The 21,420-nt window shown below is 52.0% G+C and overlaps 1 protein-coding gene across 1 annotated transcript; it reads right to left on the bottom strand.

The window, feature by feature from the left end:
• Positions 1–10,176: 10,176 nt before the first annotated feature.
• LOC145340096 (hepatitis A virus cellular receptor 2-like) lies at positions 10,177–18,961 on the bottom strand (the record flags this gene model as incomplete). Its single annotated transcript, XM_080184522.1, has 4 exons — positions 10,177–10,226; positions 14,392–14,475; positions 17,794–17,865; positions 18,641–18,961. Coding segments are annotated over 4 exons (500 nt in total), but the record flags the coding sequence as incomplete, so codon positions are not given.
• Between the last annotated feature and the right edge of the window lie 2,459 nt (positions 18,962–21,420).

Here is a 21,420-nt window from a genome sequence, read left to right as displayed (position 1 = left end):
CCTGTTTCTACCCCTCTGTTTCCAGGCTGCTGTTTCTCCCCCTCATGTTTCTCCCCCTCGTGTTTCTCCCCCTCTGTTTCTCACCATCTGTTTCTCCACCTCTGTTTCTCCCCTGCTGTTTCTCCCCCTCTGTTTCCAGCCTCCTGTTTCTCCATCTCTCTTTCCAGCTTCCTGATTCAACCAAACTGTTTCCAGCCTCCAGTTTCTCCCCCTCTGTTTCCTGCCTCCTGTTTCTCCGCCTCTGTTTCCAGCCTCCTGCTTCTCCCCCTCTGTTTCTAGCCTCCTGTTTCTCCCCCTCTGTTTCCAGCATACTGTTTCTCCAACTCTGTTTCCAGCCTCCTGTTTCTCCTCCTCAGTTTCCAGCATCCTGTTCCACCCACACTGTTTCCAGCCTCCTGTTTCTCCCCCTCTGTTTGCAGCATCCTGTTTCTCCCCCTCTGTTTCTCACCCTCTGTTTCTCCACCTCTGTTTCTCACCTGCAGTCTCTGCCGCTCTGTTTCCCGCCTCCTGTTTCTCCCCCTCTCTTTCCAGCCTCCTGTTTATTCTCCACTGTTTCCAGCCTCCTTTCTCTCCCAATCTGGTTCCAGCCTCCTGTTTCGCCCCCTCTGTTTCCAGACTCCTGTTTCTCACCCTCTGTTCCCAGTCTCCTTTTTCTCCCCTTCGGTTTCCAGCCTCCAGTTTCTCCACCTCTGATTCCAGACTCCTGCTCTCCCCCTCGGTTACCAGCCTCCTGATTCTCCCCCTCTGTTTCCAGCCCCCTGATTCTCCCCCTCTGTTTCCAGCTTCCTGTTTCACCCCCTCTGTTTCCAGCCTCCTGTTTCTCCTTCTCTGTTTCCAGCCTCCTGACTCTCTCCCTCTGTTTCCATCCTCCTGTTCCTCCCCCTCGGTTTCTGGACAGCTGTATCTGCCCATCTATTTCCAGACTCCAGCATCTCCCCATCTTTTCCCAGCCTCCAGTTTCTCCCCCTCTGTTTCCAGCCTCCAGTTTCTCCCTTTCTGTTTCCAGCCTCCAGTTTCTCCCTTTCTGTTTCCAGCCTCCAGTTTCTCCCCGTCTGTTTCCAGACTGCTGTATCTGCCCATCTATTTCCACCCTCCTGTTTCTCCCCCTCTGTTTCCACCCTCCTGTTTCTCCCCCTCTGTTTCCAGCCTCCTGTTTCTCCCCGTCTGTTTCCAGCCTCCTGTTTCTCCCCTTCTGATTCCAGACTCCGCTTTCTCCACCTCTGTTTCCCGCCTCCTGTTTCTCCCCCTCCATTTCCAGCCTCCTGTTTCTCCCACTCTGTTTCCAGACTCCTGTTTCTCCCTCTCTGTTTCCTGCCTCCTGTTTCTTACCCACTGTTTCCAGCCCCATGTTTCACCCCCTCTTTTTTCAGACACCTGTTTCTCCCCCTTTGATTCCAGCCTTCTGTTTCTCCCCTTCTGTTTCCAGCCTCCTGTTTCTCCCCCTTGAATTCCAGACTCATGTTTCTCCCCCTCTGTTTCCAGCCTCCTGTTTCTCCCCCTCTGTTTCCAGTCTCCTGTTTCTCCCCCTCTGTTTCCAAACTCCAGTTTCTCACCCTCTGTTTCCAGACTCCTGTTTCTCCCCCTCTTTTTCTGGCCTCCTGTTTCTCCCCCTCTGTTTCCAGCCTTTTTTCTCCCCCTCTGTTTCCAGCCTCCTGTTTCTCCTCCTCTGTTTCCACCCTCCTGTTACTCCCCCTCGGATTCCAGCCTCCTGTTTCTCCCCCTCTGTTTCTAGCCTCCTGTTTCTCCCCCTCTGTTTCCAGCCTCCTGTTCTCCTCCTTTGTTTTCACCCTCCTTTTTCCAACCCTCAGTTTCCAGCCTCCTGTTTCTCCTCCTCTGTTTCCAGACTCCAGTTTCTCCCCCTCTGTTTCCAGCCTCCTGTCTCTCCCCCTCTTTTTCCAGCCACCTGTTTCTCCTCCTCTTTTTCCAGACTCCTGTTTCTCCTCCTTTGTTTTCAGCCTCCTGTTTCTCCCCCTCTTTTTCCAGCCTCCTGTTTCTCCCCCTCTGATTCCAGAGTACTGTTTTTCCCCCTGTTTTCAGCATCCTGTTTCTCCCCCTCTGTATCCAGCCCCATGTTTCACCCCCTCTTTTTCCAGACTCCTGTTTGTCCCCCTCTATTTCCAGCCTTCTGTTTCTCCCACTCTGTTTCCAGCCTCCTGTTTCTCCCCCTCTGTTTCTCTCCCTCTGTTTCCAGCCCCCTGTTTCTCCCCCTCTGTTTCTCCCCATCTGTTTCTTGCCCCCTATTTCTACGCCTCTCTTTCTCCCCTTCTGTTTCCAGCCTCCTGTTTCTCTGCCTCTGTTTCTCCCCCTCTGTTTCCAGCCCGCTGTGGAAAGTCTGCACAGGGATCGAGATAGGCTGAGTGAATGGGTGAGGACCTGGCAGATGGAGTACAATATTGGCAAGTGTGAGGTTATCCACTTTGGCAGGAATAATAGTCGGAGGGATTACTATTTAAAGGGTGAAAAGCTGCAGCAGGCGACGGTGCAGAGGGACCTGGGGGTCCTTGTGCATGAGTCGCAAAAACCCAGCCTGCAGGTGCAGCAGGTGGTCAGGAAGGCGAATGGGATGCTGGCCTTTATAGCGAGGGGGATTGAATATAAAAGCAGGGAGGTCTTGCTGCAACTGTACAGGGCACTGGTGAGGCCGCAGCTGGAGTACTGTGTGCAGTTTTGGTCGCCACACTTACGCAAGGATATTTTGGCCTTGGAGGGAGTGCAGAGGAGGTTCACTAGGCTGATACCGGAGATGAGGGGGTTGGACTATGAAGAGAGACTGAATAAAAGATTGAGTACGTGAATATTAAGGAGGAGGATGTGTTGGAACTTTTGAATTCTATCAAGGTAGATAAGTCGCCTGGACCAGATGGGATGTACCCCAGGATACTGTGGGAGGCGAGGGAAGAGATTGCAGAGCCCCTGGCGATGATCTTTGCGTCGTCAATGGAGACGGGAGAGGTTCCTGAGGATTGGAGGATTGCGGATGTAGTGCCTATTTTCAAGAAAGGGGACAGAGATAGCCCGGGAAATTACCGACTGGTGAGTCTGACCTCAGTAGTTGGTAAGCTGATGGAGAGGCTTCTGAGGGACAAGATTTACGAACATTTGGAGAGGTTTGACATGATCAAGAATAGTCAGCATGGATTTGTCAAGGGCAGGTCGTGCCTTACAAGCCTAGTTGAGTTCTTCGATAATGTGACTGAACACATTGACGAAGGAAGTGCCGTGGACGTGGTGTACATGGACTTCAGCAAGGCGTTTGATAAGGTCCCCCATGCAAGACTTCTTGAGAAGGTGAGACGGCATGGGATCCAAGGGCCTTTGGCCTTGTGGATCCAGAACTGGCTTGCCTGCAGAAGGCAGAGAGTGGTTGTGGATGGGGCTTTTTCTGAATGGAGGTCAGTCACCAGTGGAGTGCCCCAGGGATCTGTTCTGGGACCCTTGTTGTTTGTCATTTTCATAAATGACCTGGATGAGGAAGTGGAGGGATGGGTAAGTAAGTTCGCTGATGACACGAAGGTCGGTGGTGTTGTGGATGGTCTGGAAGGATGGCAAAAGTTGCAGCAGGACATAGATAGGATGCAGGACTGGGCGGAGAAGTGGCAGATGGACTTCAACGCGGATAAATGTGTAGTCGTCCATTTTGGCAGAACCAACGGGATGAACGAGTACACTGTCAAGGGCAGAAGTCTGAGTAGTGTTGAGGAGCAGAAGGATCTTGGGGTCCGGGTCCACAGGACTCTTAAATCGGCCTCGCAGGTGGAGGAGGTGGTCAAGAAGGCGTATGGTGTACTGGCCTTCATTAATCGAGGGATTGAGTTTAGGAGTCGGGAGGTAATGCTGCAACTTTATAAGACCCTTGTCAGGCCTCATTTAGAGTATTGTGCGCAGTTCTGGTCACCTCACTATAGGAAAGATGTAGAAGCTATTGAGAGGGTACAGAGGAGATTTACAAGGATGTTGCCTGGACTGGGAGGCATGCCTTATGAAGTTAGGTTGAGGGAGCTGGGACTCTTTTCCCTGGAGAGACGAAGGTTGAGAGGCGACCTGATAGAAGTTTACAAAATGTTGAGAGGAATAGATAGGGTGGATTCTCAGAGGCTATTTCCCCGGGTTGAAATGGTCGCTACGAGAGGACACAGATTTAAGGTGCGGGGAGGGAAGTTCAGAAGTGATGTTAGGGGTAAGTTTTTCACTCAGAGGGTGGTGAGTGAATGAAATCGGCTGCCGTCAGTGGTGGTGGAGGCGAACTCGCTGGGGTCTTTTAAAAGACTTCTGGATGAGTATATGGGGTTTAATGAGATTGAGGGTTATAGATAGGTCTGTAGGTTGGTAGGTGTTGATGTGATCGGCGCAACTCGTGGGCCGAAGGGCCTGTTTGTGCTGTAGTGTTCTATGTTCTATGTTTTTTGAATAGACTGGGTCTGTACTCGTTGGAGTTTAGAAGGATGAGGGGGGATCTTATAGAGACGTATAAGATAATGAAGGCGATGAATAGGGTAGAGGTGGAGAGATTCTTCCTGCTCAGAAAGGACAGCAGGACTAGAGGGCACAGCCTCAAGATAAGGGGGGGCAGTTTAGAACGGAGTTGAGGAGGAACTTCTTCACTCAAAGGGTGGTGAATCTCTGGAATTCTCTGCCCGTTGAAGTGGTGGAGGCTGCCTCGCTGAATATATTTAAGACCCGGGTAGATAGGTTTCTGATAGACAGGGGAATTAAGGGTTATGGGGAGAAAGCGGGAAAGTGGAACTGATCCATTTCAGATCAGCCATGATCTTATTGAATGGCGGGGCAGGCTCGAGGGGCTAGATGGCTGACTCCTGCTCCTATTTCTTATGTTCTTCTGTTCTTATGACACATTGGGGTATCCCACCATCAGGAAGGTTCGGTATTTTAATTCTGTTGGATCAATGCATAAAGTATTTGCAGCACTCCTGATTGGATCGTGTCCAACTGGCTGTGAGCTGCAGCGTTGTATGAACCCGGATGATTTTCTTTGTCCGTTGGAGTGAGTGGTTCATTGTGTCAAGAATCAATCCCCTTGCCAGCAAGAAAATAAAGATAATCTGTCGGTTAAGTATCTTGTGGTCATGTATGTTTGTATTAAAGTCAAATTTCGACAGCGATTTTGACAGTGTCCCAGATCACCAACACCCTGTCCTGGTCCCCCCCCCCACACTGACACTATAGTTAAGAAAGCCCCACCAACGCCTCTACTTTCTCAGGAGACTAAGGAAATTTGGCATGTCCGCTACGGACTCTCACCAACTTTTACAGATGCCCCCCATAGAAAGCATCCTTTCCGGGTGTATCCCAGCTTGGTCTGGGCTCCTGCTCTGACCAAGACCGCAAGGAACTACAAAGGGTTGTGTGTGTGTGTGTGAACGTAGCCCAGTCCCATCACGCAAACCAGCCTCCCATCCATTGACTCCGTCTACACTTCCCGCTGCCTCAGGGGGGGAAAAGCAGCCGGTATAATCAAGGACCCCCCCCACTCACACCCCGGACATTCTCTCTCCCACCTTCTTCCGTCGGGGGGAAAAAGGTACAAAAGTCTGAGGTCCCGTACCGACCGACTCAAGAACAGCTTCTTCCCTGCTGCTGTCAGACTTTTGAATGGACCTCCCTCACATTAAGCTGATCTTTCTCTACACCCTCGCTGTGACTGTAACACTACATTCTGCACCCTCTCCTTTCCTTCTCTATGAACAGTATGCTTTGTCTGTACAGCGCGCGAGAAACAATACTTTTCACTGTGTCCCAGTACACGTGGCAACAATAAATCAGATCAAATCAATTCTTATTCTCAGAACCTGAGAATTTAAAAATCCTGAACCTATTCTCAGGGAATATGACTTTCCAGATTAACTTTAAACAATAAATTCTGGAGACTGACTCGCCCACAGATAAAATTCTTAATTTTTAAACGTTGGGACATTGAAATACAATTTCCACTTTGGCAGAAAGGGGTCTCTGGTTCTCAGGTGCCACGTCAGGAAGTTTGGTGAGTTGCAAGAGCATCTTGTCACTGCTACACTGTCACTTTACCCTGCTCGTGAAAACAGAGAACGTTTAGACTGGTGGGTGTAATCGGTCCGCCTTGTTGTCCAACGAGGGGCATACAGGCGATGGGTCGTACTGGGGCTGCTCTTGGATTGTTTCAGGAGTTGCCTGGTGCTTCATGTCGTTAGTGTACACTTAAACTGGACCAGATACTGGGCAACACGACAGCTCAGTGACTATCACTGTTTGCTATGCAGACACATGGATTTGGGCCGGTGTCTGTGGGAGTTTGCGCATTCTCCCCGTGCTTGCGTGGGTTTTCTCCAGGTGCTCCGGTTTCCTCCCACACCCCAAAGATGTGCTCTTAGGCTGAATGGTGTTAACAAACTGTCCCTAAATTAGTCTCCCTCAATGTGGATGGCCATAAAACATTAGACAGGGGTTGTGGGTGGAGTGGGGGGACTGGTGGTGTTGAGATGGTGGCGCGGGCTCCTTGGGCCGAAGGGCCTGTTTCCCGGGCTGATTTTGTTCTTTGTTTGTTCTTTTGAAATGCCAGTCAAGTATTTTGGCGGACGGTGTCGAGCTTCTCGGGTGTTGTTGGAACTTCACCCATCCAGCGATTGGAGATTATTCCATCACGCTCCTGACTTGTGTCCTTGTCGATACAACCATAGAAATTTACAGCTCAGAAACGGGCCTTTTGGCCCTCCTTGTTTGTGCCGAACCATTTTTCTGCCTCGTCTCCCACTGACCCTGCACCTGGACCATATCCCTCCACACCCCTCTCATCCACGAACCCTTCCAAGCTTTTCTTCAATGTTAAAAGTGAGCCCGCATTTATCCAGCAGTTCATTCCACACTCCCCCCACTCTCTGTGTGAAGAAGCCCCCCCCCCTAATATTCCCTTTAAACTTTTCCCCTTAACCTACGCCCTCTGGTTTTTTCTCTCCCCTCGCCTCAGTGGAATTAGCCTGCTTGCATTCACTCTATCTTTACCAATCTCACCTAATGCACCTCTATCAAATCTCCCCTCATTCCCCAGGGAATAAAGTCCTAACCTATTCAATCTCTCTCTCTGTAACTCAGCTTCTCAAGTCCCGGCAACACCCTTGTGAACCTTCTCTGCACTCTTTCAACCTTATTTATATCCTTCCTGTAACTCGGTGACCGAAACCGTACGCAATATTCTAAATTCGGCCTCACCAATGCCTTATACAACCTCACCATAACACTCCAACTTTTATACTCGATACTCCGATTTATAAAGGCCAATGTACCAAAAGCACTCTTTCCCTCTCCACCTGTGACGTTACTTTTAGGGAATTCTGTACCTGTATTCCCAGATCCCTCTGTTTATCTGCACTCTTCAGAGTCCTACCATTTACCCTGCACGTTCTACTTTGGTTTGTCCTTCCAAAGTGCGATACCTCACACTTGTCTGCATTAAACTCCATCTGCTGTTTTTCAGCCCATTTTTCTAGTTGGCCCAAATCCCTCTGCAAACACTGAGAACCTCCCTCACTGTCCACTACACCTCCAATCTTCATATCATCGGCAAATTTGCTGATCCAATTTACCACATTGTCATCCAGATCATTGATAATAGATGACAAAGGTGGCGGGACAGGCTTTGCGTTGGGAGAGGGTGGGGAGGGAGTCAGGAGGTGAGTGACCCTCCGCGGGATTCCCAGGCTCTGACCTGCCACAGGAGCCATGGGATTTATACGACTGGGTCCCAGAGAATGTTACCCACCGCTTGTCGGCCCGGCCCGGATATTGTCCAGATCTCCCTGCGATCGGGACATGGGACTGCTTCCGTACCTGAGGAGTGGTGAACGGTGCTGAACCTTGTGTAATAATCACTGGTCAACATCCCCATTTTAGACCTTACGATGGAGGGAAGGTCATTGGTGAAGCAGCTGAAGATTGTTGGGGCAAGAGAGAATGTCCGGGGTGCATGGGGGGGGTGGGGGGGGGTCCTTGATTATACCGGCTGCTTTTCCCCCCCGAGGCAGCGGGAAGTGTAGACGGAGTCAATGGATGGTAGGCTGGTTTGCGTGATGGGACTGGGCTACGTTCACACACACACACACACACACACACACACACAACCCTTTGTAGTTCCTTGCGGTCTTGGTCAGAGCAGGAGCCCAGACCAAGCTGGGATACACCCGGAAAGGATGCTTTCAATGGGGGGCATCTGTAAAAGTCGGTGAGAGTCCGTAGCGGACATGCCAAATTTCCTTAGTCTCCTGAGAAAGTAGAGGCGTTGGTGGGGCTTTCTTAACTGTAGTGTCAGCGTGGGGCGGGGGGGACTAGGACAGGGTGTTGGTGATCTGGACACCTAGAAACTTGAAGCTCCGTCAGCAGGTTAAAGTCCAACAGGTTTAGTTGGTAGCTCGAGCTTTCGGAGCACTGCCCCTTCGTCAGGTGAGTGGGATTTGTATTCACAAACAGGGTATATAAAAACACAAACTCAATTTACAAAATAACAGTTGGAATGCGAGTCTTTACAGGTAATCAAGTCTTAAATGTACAGATAATGTGAGTGGAGAGAGGGTTAAGCACAGGTTAAAGAGATGTGTATTGTGAGATTAGTGAGATTTTACAAACCCAGGCAAGTCATGGGGGTTACAGACGGTGCGACATGAACCCAAGGTCCCGGGTGAGGCCGTCCTCATGTTAGCGGAACTTGGCTACCAATTTCAGCTGGTAGCAGCACGGTGACACAGTGGGTTAGCGCTGCTGTCTCACGGCGCCAGGGACCCGGGTTCGATTCCCCGGCAGCACGGTGACACAGTGGGTTAGCGCTGCTGCCTCACAGCGCCAGGGACCCGGGTTCGATTCCCCGGCAGCACGGTGACACAGTGGGTTAGCGCCGCTGTCTCACAGCCCCAGGGACCCGGGTTCGATTCCCCGGCAGCACGGTGACACAGTGGGTTAGCGCCGCTGTCTCACAACGCCAGGGACCCGGGTTCGATTCCCCGGCAGCACGGTGACACAGTGGGTTAGCGCCGCTGCCTCACAGCGCCAGGGACCCGGGTTCGATTCCCCGGCAGCACGGTGACACAGTGGGTTAGCGCCGCTGCCTCACAGCGCCAGGAACCCGGGTTCGATTCCCCGGGGGCACGGTGACACAGTGGGTTAGCGCTGCTGTGTCACAGTGCCAGGGACCCGGGTTCGATTCCCCGGCAGCACGGTGACACAGTGGGTTAGCGCTGCTGTCTCACAGCGCCAGGGACCCGGGTTCGATTCCCCGGGGGCACGGTGACACAGAGGGTTAGCGCCACTGTCTCACAGCGCCAGGGACCCGGGTTCGATTCCCCGGCAGCACGGTGACACAGTGGGTTAGCGCCGCTGTCTCACAGCGCCAGGGACCCGGGTTCGATTCCTAGCTTGGGTCACTGTCTGTGTGGTGTTTGCACGTTCTCCCAGTGTCTGCATGGGTTTCCTCCGGGTGCTCCAGATTCCTCCCACACTCCAAAGATGTGTAGGTGAGGGTGGATTGGCCGTGCTAAATTGTCCCTTAGTGTCAGGGGGACTCGCTAGGGTAAACGTATGGAGTTGTGGGGATAGGGTCAGTTCAATGGGCCGAACAGCCTCTTTCTGCACAGCAGGGGTTCAGTGATTCTGCGCTCAGTGACTCTGAGGCGTCGCGCGTTTTGAATGCCGCTTTGGAGAATACTTACCCAAAGATCGGGGGCTGAGAGAGACAGTTCGGGGGTTAGAAGTTAGCTGCCTGGGAAATGTTAGGGGTAAGTTTTTCACTCAGAGGGTGGTGAGTGAATGGAATCGGCTGCCGTCAGTGGTGGTGGAGGCGAACTCGCTGGGGTCTTTTAAAAGACTTCTGGATGAGTATATGGGGTTTAATGAGATTGAGGGTTATAGATAGGTCTGTAGGTTGGTAGGTGTTGATGTGATCGGCGCAACTCGTGGGCCGAAGGGCCTGTTTGTGCTGTAGTGTTCTATGTTCTATGTTCTATATGTAGGAAGAAATCCAAATCCTTGGAACCTGGTCATAGTTTCCTGCAAATAGCCTTGGCGCTGGACCAAGTGCATTGTGGTATCAGTAAAAACAAAAGTCTGCTTGTTTTTGTAATTTAAACTAACAAACAAGAAAAATGGAATTTGGTTAATTATATTTTATTAGAAGGCACATCAAGCCATTGAATCCTGAACAAAATGCAGTCTTCTGTACCTTCACATTCACCCATGAGCGTTATATAACCCTAGAGAAAGAGGCAAAGAGAGTGAGAGTTAGTCTTTCTCCGCAATCAGAGTGAGAAAACACACCCAAAATCCAGCAGAAACAGGCACTGTGTGCGATGGAGCGTAATGCATAACTCCTCCCAAAGTACATCGCAACGAATCCAACACCCCAACACGAAGTGCCCTTGAGATATCCTGAGGTTCATGCCATAAATGACACACAGCTTCACCGCTCCCTGAAAGTGGAGTCCCAGGTGGACAGAGTGGTGAAGAAGGCAGTCGGCATGCTTGGTTTCATCGGTCAGAACATTGAATACAGGAGTTGGGGACGTCTTGTTGAAGTTGTACAAGACATTGGTAAGGCCACACTTGGAATACTGTGTACAGTTCTGGTCACCCTATTATAGAAAGGATATTATTAAACTAGAAAGAGCGCAGAAAAGATTTACTAGGATGTTACCGGGACTTTTGATGGATTGAGTTATAAGAAGAGCTGGGATAGACTGGGACTTTTTTCTCTGGAGCGTAGGAGGCTGAGGGGTGATCTTATCGAGGTCTATAAAATAATGAGGGGCACAGATCAGCGAGATAGTCAATATCTTTTCCCCCAAAGGTAGGGGAGTCTAAAACTAGAGGGCAGAGGTTTAAGGTGAGAGGGGAGAGATACAAAAAGGTCCAGAGGGGGCAATTTTTTCACCCAGAGGATGGTGAGTGTCTGGAACGAGCTGCCAGAGGCAGTAGTAGAGGCGGGGACAATTTTGTCTTTTAACAAGTGTTTAGGCAGTTACATGGGTACGAGGGGTATAGAGGGATATGGGGGCAAACACGGGCAATTGGGACTAGCTTAGGGGATTAGAAAAGGGGGCAACACGGACAAGTTGGGCCAAAGGGCCTGTTTCCCTGCTGTAAACCTCTCTGTGACTCTATAACTTGGACGAAAATGTAGATGGACAAATTAGTAAGTTTTACAGACGACACAAAGGCGATTGGAGGTGTGGATGGAGTAGGAGATTGTTAAAATGACACAATGGGATAGAGGTCCGTTGCAGACATTTAGGGAGAAGTGGCAGCTGGAGTTTAATCTGGCTGAGCGTGGGGTGCTGAACTTTGGGAGGTTAAACGTTGAGGGTAAGTCTACAGTAACTGCCTGGCACTAATGGTCAGAGGGATCTTGGGGTTCGAGTCCATGACTCTCTGAAAATTGGCCGCACAAGGAGACAGGGTGGTGAAGGAGGCATATGGCACGCCTGCCTTTAATCGGTCGGGGAATCGAGTAGAAAAGTCAGGGTATCACATCGTAACTTCATAAAAAACTGTGGTTAGGCTGCACTGAGATTATTGTGTTCAGTAGAGGTGGAGAGACTCTTCCCGCTCAGAAAGGACAGTAGGACTAGGGGGCACAGCCTCAGGATAAAGGGGGGGCGGTTTAGAACGGAGTTGAGGAGGAACTTCTTCACTCAAAGGGTGGTGAATCTCTGGAATTCTCTGCCCGTTGAAGTGGTGGAGGCTGCCTCGCTAAATATTTTTAAGACGCAGGTTGATGGGTTTTTGATAAGAGAGGGGATTAAGGGTTATGGGGAGAGGGCGGGAATGTGGAACTGATTCACTTCAGATCAGCCATGATCTTATTGAATGGCGGGGCAGGCTCGAGGGGCTAGATGGCCCACTCCTGTTCCTGTTTCTCATGTTCAGTTCTGGTCACCGCATCACAGGAAGGACGTAGAGGCTTTGGAGGGGGTGCAGAAGGGGTTTAGCAGGATGTTGCGCTGGATTGGAAGGTTTGAGCTATAAAAGGAGAAGCTCAGGTTGTTTGCTCTGGAGTGGCTGAGGGGAGACCCGATAACAGAACTCGGAGAAGTGGAGATAGAGCCTGACAGGCAGAGTCTTTCACTAACCAGAGTTGGAAGAATAGGAAGGGGGCGGGCACTTGAGGTGAGAGGGGGAAAGAACATAAGAAATAGGAGCAGGAGTAGGCCATCTAGCCCTTCGAGCCTGCCCCGCCATTCAATAAGATCATGGCTGATCTGTCGTGGCTCAGTTCCACATTCCCACCCTCTCCCCATAACCCTTAATTCCCCTGTCTATCAGAAACCCATCTACCCATGACTTAAATATATTCAGCGAGGCAGCCTCCACCACTTCAACGGGCAGAGAATTCCAGAGATTCACCACCCTTTGAGTGAAGAAGTTCCTCCTCAACTCCGTTCTAAACCACCCCCCCTTATCTTGAGGCTGTGCCCTCTAGTCCTGCTGTCCTTTCTGAGTGGGAAGAATCTCTCTACCTCTACCCTATCCATCCCTTTCATTATCTTATACCTCTCTACAAGATCCCCCCTCATCCTTCTAAACTCCAACGAGTACAGACCCAGTCTATTTAGTCTCTCTCCATCGTCCAACCCCCTCATCTCCGGTATCAGCCTAGTGAACCTCCTCTGCACTCCCTCCAAGGCCAAAATATCCTTGCGTACGCGCGGCGACCAAAACTGCACACAGTACTCCAGCTGCGGCCTCACAAGTGCCCTGTACAGTTGTAGCAAGACCTCCCTGCTTTTATATTCTATCCCCCTCGCTATAAAGGCCAGCATCTCATTCGCCTTCCTGACCACCTGCTTCACCTGCAGACTGGGTTTTTGCGACTCGTGCACAAGGACCCCCAGGTCCCTCTGCACCGTAGCATGCTGCAGCTTTTCGCCCTTTAAATAGTAGTCCCTCCTACTATTATTCCTGCCAAAGTGGATAACCTCACACTAGTTCAAAGGAGATGAGGGGGGGGGGTAAGTTATTTTTACACAGAGGCTGGTGGGTGTCTGGGACACACTGCCGGGGGGGTGGTGGTGGAGGCAGATACAATAGGCAGGGCGGGGGGGAGGTGGGGGGAGGGGGGTTTGAGGGACTTTTAGATAAACAGATGAACCTGCGAGGAGTAGAGGGATACGTAGCAAGGGCAGGCACAGCACTGTGGGCCGAAGGGCCTGTTCCTGCACTGTAGTGGGAGCGGACCAGCAGGGCAACATTCGTCACCTATCACTCTGTCAATCTCCCCACTTTCTTCTTCCCCAGTATGGTACAGGGAACGCCCCCCCGTCCCCCTCCTCACACAGACTGATGTTCCGTTATCCCGGTTACTCGACAGGCAGTCAGCGGCGGCTCAGTAATTAGAAATCCAACCCAATTCAGAAAAATTCGCCCATCAGAACTAAACGCATCGGTTCACGTTGACACAAACGGTGCTGTAAATATGGAGCACTGCACTCTGTGAGGGTCAGCGCTCAGGGAGGGATACAGAGTAAAGCTCAGAGGAACAAGGGGTCCCTGGCGCTGTGAGGCAGCGGTGCTAACCCACTGTGTCACCGTGCCCCCGGGGAATCGAACCCGGGTCCCTGGCGCCGTGAGGCAGCAGCGCTAACCCACTGTGTCACCGTGCTGCCGGGGAATCGAACCCGGGTCCCTGGCGCCGTGAGGCAGCAGCGCTAACCCACTGTGTCACCGTGCTGCCGGGGAATCGAACCCGGGTCCCTGGCGCCGTGAGACAGCAGCGCTAACCCACTGTGTCACCGTGCTGCCGGGGAATCGAACCCGGGTCCCTGGCGCCGTGAGACAGCAGCGCTAACCCACTGTGTCACCGTGCCCCCCGGGGAATCGAACCCGGGTCCCTGGCGCTGTGAGACAGCAGCGCTAACCCACTGTGTCACCATGCTGCCGGGGAATCGATCCCGGGTCCCTGGCGCCGTGAGACAGCAGTGCTAACCCACTGTGTCACCGTGCCCCCCGGGGAATCGAACCCGGGTCCCTGGTGCTGTGAGGCAGCAGCGCTAACCCACTGTGTCACCGTGCTGCCGAGGAATCGAACCCGGGTCCCTGGCGCTGTGAGGCAGCAGCGCTAACCCACTGTGTCACCGTGCTGCCGGGGAATCGAACCCGGGTCCCTGGCGCTGTGAGACAGCAGCGCTAACCCACTGTGTCACCGTGCTGCCGGGGAATCGAACCCGGGTCCCTGGCGCTGTGAGACAGCGGCGCTAACCCACTGTGTCACCGTGCCCCCGGGGAATCGAACCTGGGTCCCTGGCGCTGTGAGGCAGCAGTGATACGACATCAGCTGCTCTACCTTCATCCACACAGTTACCTCCTGAAAGAATTCAATCAAATTTGTGAGGCAGGACTTACTCCTCATTGTACTGCACTTACTCCGGATTAAAACACATATGAAGATGAAGATAAGCGTAATCAGACAGCCGGTGAGGGGGTAATGATGTCTTCCCTGAGCTCCAGCTGTGGAAAATGAGAGGAAACATCTTCACCAACTTTTGTCTCCTCATTACCATTTAATCTCCTCATGTCTGAGGGACAGGGAGATACTAAAATGAAATTGGAGACAGAGAGGGGGAGAGTGAGAGAGAGGAATAGAATCACACAGGAAAGGCCCTTCGGCCCATAAGAAATAGGAGCAGGAGTCGGCCATCTAGCTCTTTGAGCCTGCCCCACCATTCAATAAGATCACGGCTGATCTGAAGTGGATCAGTTCCACATTCCCGCCCTCTCCCCATAACCCTTAATTCCCCTGTCTATCAGAAACTTATCTACCCGTGACTTCAATATATTTAGCGAGGCAGCCCCCACCACTTCAACGGGCAGAGAATTCCAGAGATTCACCACCCTTTGAGTGAAGAAGTTCCTCCTCAACTCCATTCTAAACTGCACTCCCCCCTTATCTTGAGGCTGTGCCCTCTAGTCCTACTGTCCTTTCTGAGTGGGAAGAACCTCTCCACCTCTATCCTATCCATCCCATTCATTATCTTATATGTCTCTATAAGATCTCCCCTCATCCTTCTAAACTCCAAGTACAGACCCAGTCTATTTAGCCTCTCTTCATAGTCCAACCCCCTCATCTCCGGTATCAGCCTAGTGAACCTCCTCTGCACTCCCTCCAAGGCCAAAATATCCTTGTGCAAGTGCGGCGACCAAAACTGCACACAGTATTCCAGCTGCGGCCTCACCAGGGCCCTGTACAGTTGCAGCAAGACCTCCCTGCTGTTATATTCAATCCCCCTCGCTACGAAGGCCAGCATCCCATTAGCCTTCCTGATCAGGCCCATCAGGTCTGCACCGACATTATCTCTCACTAAAGGGCGCGCGAATCCCTGAGCTGCACTAACGTTGTTGGAATTGTCCAGGGGCCTTGGTGAGGCCACACCTGGAGTATTGTGTGTACAGTTTTGGGTCTCCTTATCTGAGGAAGGATGTTCCTCACTATAGAGGGAGCGCAGTGAAGGGTTTACCATCCCCGGGGATGGGGGGGAGGGGACTGATGTACGAGGAGAGATTGACCGGGTTAGGATAGTTTTCACTGGAGTTCGGGGTGGGGGGGGAATCTCATAGAGAGATTTATAAAATTCTAACAGGACTGGACAGGGTCGATGCAGGGAGGGGGGGGGGGGGGGAGAGAGTCCAGAACCAGGGGGTCTGAGGATTGGGGAATGGGGGGTAGACCATTTCGGAGGGAGGTGAGGAGACATTTCTTCACCCGGTCAGTCTGTGGGATTCATTCCCACAGGAAGGAGTTGATGATTAAACATTGGACGTATTCCAGAGGCGTCTGGATACAGGACTTGGGGGTGAACGGGATTATGGGGAGAAAGCAGGATTGGGCTGTTGAGTTGGACGGTCAGCCACGATGGAGATGAACGGGGGGGAGCAGGATGGAAGGGCCGAATGGTCACCTCCTGCTCCTGTCCTCTCTGCTTCTATGAGTTTGACATAGCTCTTGGGGCTAAAGGGATTGAGGGAAGTGGCGGAGGGACGGGGTGGGGGGGGGGTGAAATCAGGATATCGAATTTGATCATCAGCCAGGCATTCATAATGAATGAGGGGCGGGGGGGAGCAGGCTGGAAGGGGCCGAATGGCCTCCTCCTGCTCCTATCCCCTCTGTTTCTATGTCAGTCCCATTTTCACACACTTCGTTCCAACTCCTGGAACGTTCTGTTGTCTCACCCCAATATTTTTTGTAAAGGTTTCTGGCCTCCCCTACCTTCCCTGGCTGCGCTTTCCAAGATTCCCACTGCCCTCTGAGTGAAAAAAAAACATTTCTCCAACCCCCCTCTGAATCTCCTTGCCCATCCCCTAAAACTCTGTCCCCCCGCCCCCCCCACCTTGTCTCTGACCCTTCAACCCAGGGGAACAGCTGCTCCTTGTCCACTCTGTCCGTGACCCCCATAATCTCGATCAGGTCCCCCCACCCCCTCAGTCTTCTCTGCTCCCAACGTAACACAACCCAATCCTTACCCAACCCCTCTCCATAACTTCAATGCTCCGTCCCCCAGGCAGCATCCTGGTGGATCTCCTCTGCACCCCCTCAATCACATCCTTCCTGTAATGGGGCGACCGGAACTGCACCCAGTGCTCCAGCTGTGACCTCACCAAAGTTCGACACAACCCCCAACACCACCTCCCTGACACTTCTACTCTACAGAGACAGAGACATGCACGCAGAGACAGAGACACGCGCGCAGGGAGAGAGAGACGCGCACGCAGGGAGAGAGAGACGCGCACGCAGGGAGAGAGAGACGCGCACGCAGGGAGAGAGAGACGCGCGCGCAGGGAGAGAGAGACGCGCGCGCAGAGACAGAGAGACGCGCGCAGGGAGAGAGAGACGCGCGCGAAGGGAGAGAGACGCGCGCGCAGGGAGAGAGACGCGCGCGCAGAGGGAGAGAGGCACGCGCAGAGGGAGAGAGGCACGCGCAGAGGGAGAGAGGCACGCGCAGAGGGAGAGAGGCACGCGCAGAGGGAGAGAGGCACGCGCAGAGGGAGAGAGGCACGCGCAGAGGGAGAGAGGCACGCGCAGAGGGAGAGAGGCACGCGCAGAGGGAGAGAGGCACGCGCAGAGGGAGAGAGACACGCGCAGAGGGAGAGAGGCACGCGCAGAGGGAGAGAGGCACGCGCAGAGGGAGAGAGGCACGCGCAGAGGGAGAGAGGCACGCGCAGAGGGAGAGAGGCACGCGCAGAGGGAGAGAGGCACGCGCAGAGGGAGAGAGGCACGCGCAGAGGGAGAGAGACACACACACACACACACACACAGAGACACACACACACAGAGACACACAGAGACACACAGAGACAGAGCAAGCCAGCCAGAGAGAGAGAGCGACCCAGAGGGACAAAGTGAGCCAGAGAGACACAGAGAGAGAGACAGACAGACAGACAGACACAGAGAGATACAGAAAGGCACAGAGAGAGATAAACGGGCACAGAGAGAGGGGCAGGGTTAAGTCTCAGTGTTAGTATGTGGGTCGGGGTTGGGTTAAGTCTCAGTGTTAGTATGTGGGTTGGGGTTGGGTTAAGTCTCAGTGTTAGTATGTGGGTCGGGGTTGGGTTAAGTCTCAGTGTTAGTATGTGGGTCGGGGTTGGGTTAAGTCTCAGTGTTAGTATGTGGGTCGGGGTTGGGTTAAGTCTCAGTGTTAGTATGTGGGTCGGGGTTGGGTTAAGTCTCAGTGTTAGTATGTGGGTCGGGGTTGGGTTAAGTCTCAGTGTTAGTATGTGGGTCGGGGTTGGGTTAAGTCTCAGTGTTAGTATGTGGGTCAGGGTTGGGTTCACCTGTTCCACTGGCTGTGGTCTCCTTATCCAATCCTGGCGTAGTCAGCCTCTTGTTCCACTCCATGGGTGGTTCTAAAAACCACAGTTCAAATAAAAATAATTTAATATTTCATACAGATAGGAAATTGGAAAGAGAAAGAGGCAGAGAGAGAACAATCTGGAGACTGAAACAGAATGAACATCAGAGAGAGAGACACAGAGAGAGAGAGACACAGAGAGAGAGAGACACAGAGAGACAGAGAGAGAGGCAGAGAGAGACGCAGAGAGAGAGGCAGAGAGAGAGGCAGAGAGAGAGGCAGAGAGAGAGGCAGAGAGAGACGCAGAGAGAGACGCAGAGAGAGAGGCAGAGAGAGAGGCAGAGAGAGAGGCAGAGAGAGAGGCAGAGAGAGAGGCAGAGAGAGACGCAGAGAGAGAGGCAGAGAGAGAGGCAGAGAGAGAGGCAGAGACAGAGGCAGAGAGAGAGGCAGAGAGAGACGCAGAGAAAGAGGCAGAGAGAGGGGCACAGAGAGAGGCAGAGAGAGAGGCAGAGAGAGAGGCAGAGAGAGAGGCAGAGAGAGAGGCAGAGAGAGAGGCAGAGAGAGACGCAGAGAGAGACGCAGAGAAAGAGGCAGAGAGAGACGCAGAGAGAGGGGCACAGAGAGAGGCAGAGAGAGAGGCAGAGAGAGAGGCAGAGTGAGAGGCAGAGTGAGAGGCAGAGTGAGAGGCAGAGTGAGAGGCAGAGTGAGAGGCAGAGTGAGAGGCAGAGAGAGACACAGAGAGAGAGGCAGAGAGAGACACAGAGAGAGAGGCAGAGAGAGAGGCAGAGAGAGTATAATGTGTGAGGGGTGTAAGTTCCTGTAACACTCACGGTTTACTTCGAGTCTGATGTTGTATTTTTCGGGAGTGACATATTGTGTTTTTCTGATGATACATTGATAAATCCCTGTGTCATTCCGATTAACATTTCGAATGGTGAGGGACAGGTTTCCCCTGGCAAAACCCCCGTTGTCAATTACTGTTCGATTGTGGTATCGATCATCCTGTTCATTTGAGCGCACGGTGCCATTGGACCAGTGTAGAACCACCCAGTTACTCGGTAACTTCTGCCAGTAAATATTCTCCAGTCCCATGGGCTCCGTCTGACAGGGTAACATCACATCTTGTCCACTATCCGCGGTAACATTAACGCCTTGAGGGTAAAGCACAACAAATCTCAACTCAATCCCAACTCAGTTCAATCCCAATCCCAATCCAATCTCAATTCAATCCCAATCCCAACCCAATCCCAATCCAATCTCAATTCAATCCCAATCCCAACCCCATCTCAATCCAATCTCAATTCAATCCCAATCCCAACCCCATCTCAATCTCATCCCAACTCAATCCTAATCCCAACTCAATCCCAATCCCAACTCAATCTCAATCCCAACCCAATCCCATCCCAACTCAATCCCAACCCAATCTCAATTCAATCCCAATCCCAACCCCATCTCAATCCAATCTCAATTCAATCCCAATCCCAACCCCATCTCAATCCCAATCCCAACCCAATCCCATCCCAACTCAATCCCAATCCAAACTCATCTCAACATCACCCCGACCCCACCCCACCCCGACCCCACCCCGGCCCGACCCCACCTTAAGCAGAGTATGGGTAGGTGAGGAGGTCACAGGGTAGTTATCATGGGTGACTTTAACTTTCCAAATATTGATTGGAACCTTTATAGGTCAAATAGTTCAGATGGGGCTGTTTTTGTACAGTGTGTGCAGGAGGGTTTCCTGACACAATATGTGAATAAACCGACAAGAGGTGGGGCCACATTGGGCTTGGTACTGGGTCATGAACCGGGACAAGTGTTAGATTTGTTTGTGGGGGAGCACTTTGGAAATAGTGACCACAATTCGGTATCCTTCATTATTGCAATGGAGAGGGATAGGGTCACACGGCAGGGCAGGGTTTATAATTGGGGCCGGGGGAATTATGATGCGATTAGGCAAGAATTAGGGGGCATAAGATGGGAACAGAAACTGTCAGGTATGGACACAAATGAAAAGTGGAGCTTTGTCAAGGAACAAATACTGTGTGTCCCTGATAGGTATGTCCCTGTCAGGCAGGGAGGAAATGGCCGAGTGAGGGAACCATGGTTCACAAAGGAGGTTGAATGTCTTGTCAAGAGGAGAAAGGAAGCATGTGTAGGTACGGCAGCACTGGCAGCGGAATATTCCTGGGTATAAGTGTTTTCGGTACAACAGGGGAAGGTCGAAAAGAGGAGGGGGAGTGGCGCTGTTAGTTAGGGAGCACGTCACAGCGGTGCAGAGGGAGGATAACATGGGGGGGTTGGGAATTGAGTCTCTGTGGGTGGAGTTGAGGAATAGGAAGGGAGCGATTACTATGCTAGGGGTGTACTACAGACCACCCAACAGCCCACGGGCAGTGGAAGAGGGTATATGTAGAGACATTTTGGACAGGTGTAGGAAGAACAGGTTGTTGTTGTGGGAGATTTTAATCTCCCTGGAGTGGATTGGAAGGTGCCTAGAGCTGGGGGGTTGGATGTGGAGGAATTCGTAAGATGTGTATTGGAAGGATCCTTGGAGCAGTATGTAGATAGCCCGACTAGAGAGGGGGCGATACTGGATTTAGTTCTGGGCAATGAGCCGGGTCAGGTGGTTGAGGTTGCGGTAGGTGAACATGTGGCTAATAGTGACCACAACTCCGTCTACTTTAGTATACGAATGGAAAAAGATGAGAGCTGTCCTAAGGGGAGGGTGCTAAATTGGGGGAGGGCTAGATACAGCCGGATTAGGCAGGAGCTTAGGGATACAGACTGGGATAGGCTGATGGAGGGCAAGACCACACTAGGCATGTGGGAGTCATTCCAGGGAAAACTGAAATGTGTGCAGGAAAGGCATGTGCCGGTTAGGAGGAAGGATGGGAAAGGTAGGATTAGAGAGCCGTGGATTACTAGAGATATTGAGGACCTGGTCAGGAAGAAACGAGAGGCGTATGTCAGGTCTAAGCAACTGGGAGCGGACAGAGCGGTGGAGGAGTACAGAGTGAATAGGAGGGATCTCAAACGGGGAGTTAGGAGGGCAAAAAGGGGGCATGAAATGGCTTTGGCAGCTAGGATTAAGGAAAATCCAAAGGCGTTTTACTCCTATGTCAGGAACAAAAGGGTAGCTAGGGGAAAAATCGGTCCTCTCAGGGACAGAGGAGGGGAATTGTGCTTAGAGTCCGAGGGAATGGGGGAGATCCTGAATAAATACTTTGCGTCGGTATTCACGAAGGAGAGGGGCTTGATGTCTGGTATGGTCATCGAGGGAGCTGTAGACCAATTGAAGGAACTATCCATTACGAGGGAAGAAGTGTTAGGGCTTTTAGATGGCATTAAAACCGATAAATCTCCGGGGCCCGATGGCATTTATCCCAGGCTGCTTAGAGAGGCGAGGGATGAGATTGCTGGGCCTCTGACACAAATCTTTGTCTCTTCTTTGGACACAGGTGAGGTCCCAGAGGACTGGAGGATAGCGAACGTGGTACCGTTGTTTAAAAAGGGTAGGATGGATAACCCTGGTAACTATAGGCCGGTGAGTTTAACGTCAGTGGTAGGCAAGTTGATGGAGAGGATTCTTAGGGATAGGATGTATGCA

The sequence above is a fragment of the Carcharhinus amblyrhynchos genome, unplaced genomic scaffold (assembly GCF_965287045.1).
Source record: "Carcharhinus amblyrhynchos unplaced genomic scaffold, sCarAmb.v2.hapA scaffold_774, whole genome shotgun sequence".
Taxonomy (NCBI): Eukaryota; Metazoa; Chordata; class Chondrichthyes; order Carcharhiniformes; family Carcharhinidae; genus Carcharhinus; species Carcharhinus amblyrhynchos.
This window is presented reverse-complemented; position numbering and strand designations above follow the sequence as displayed.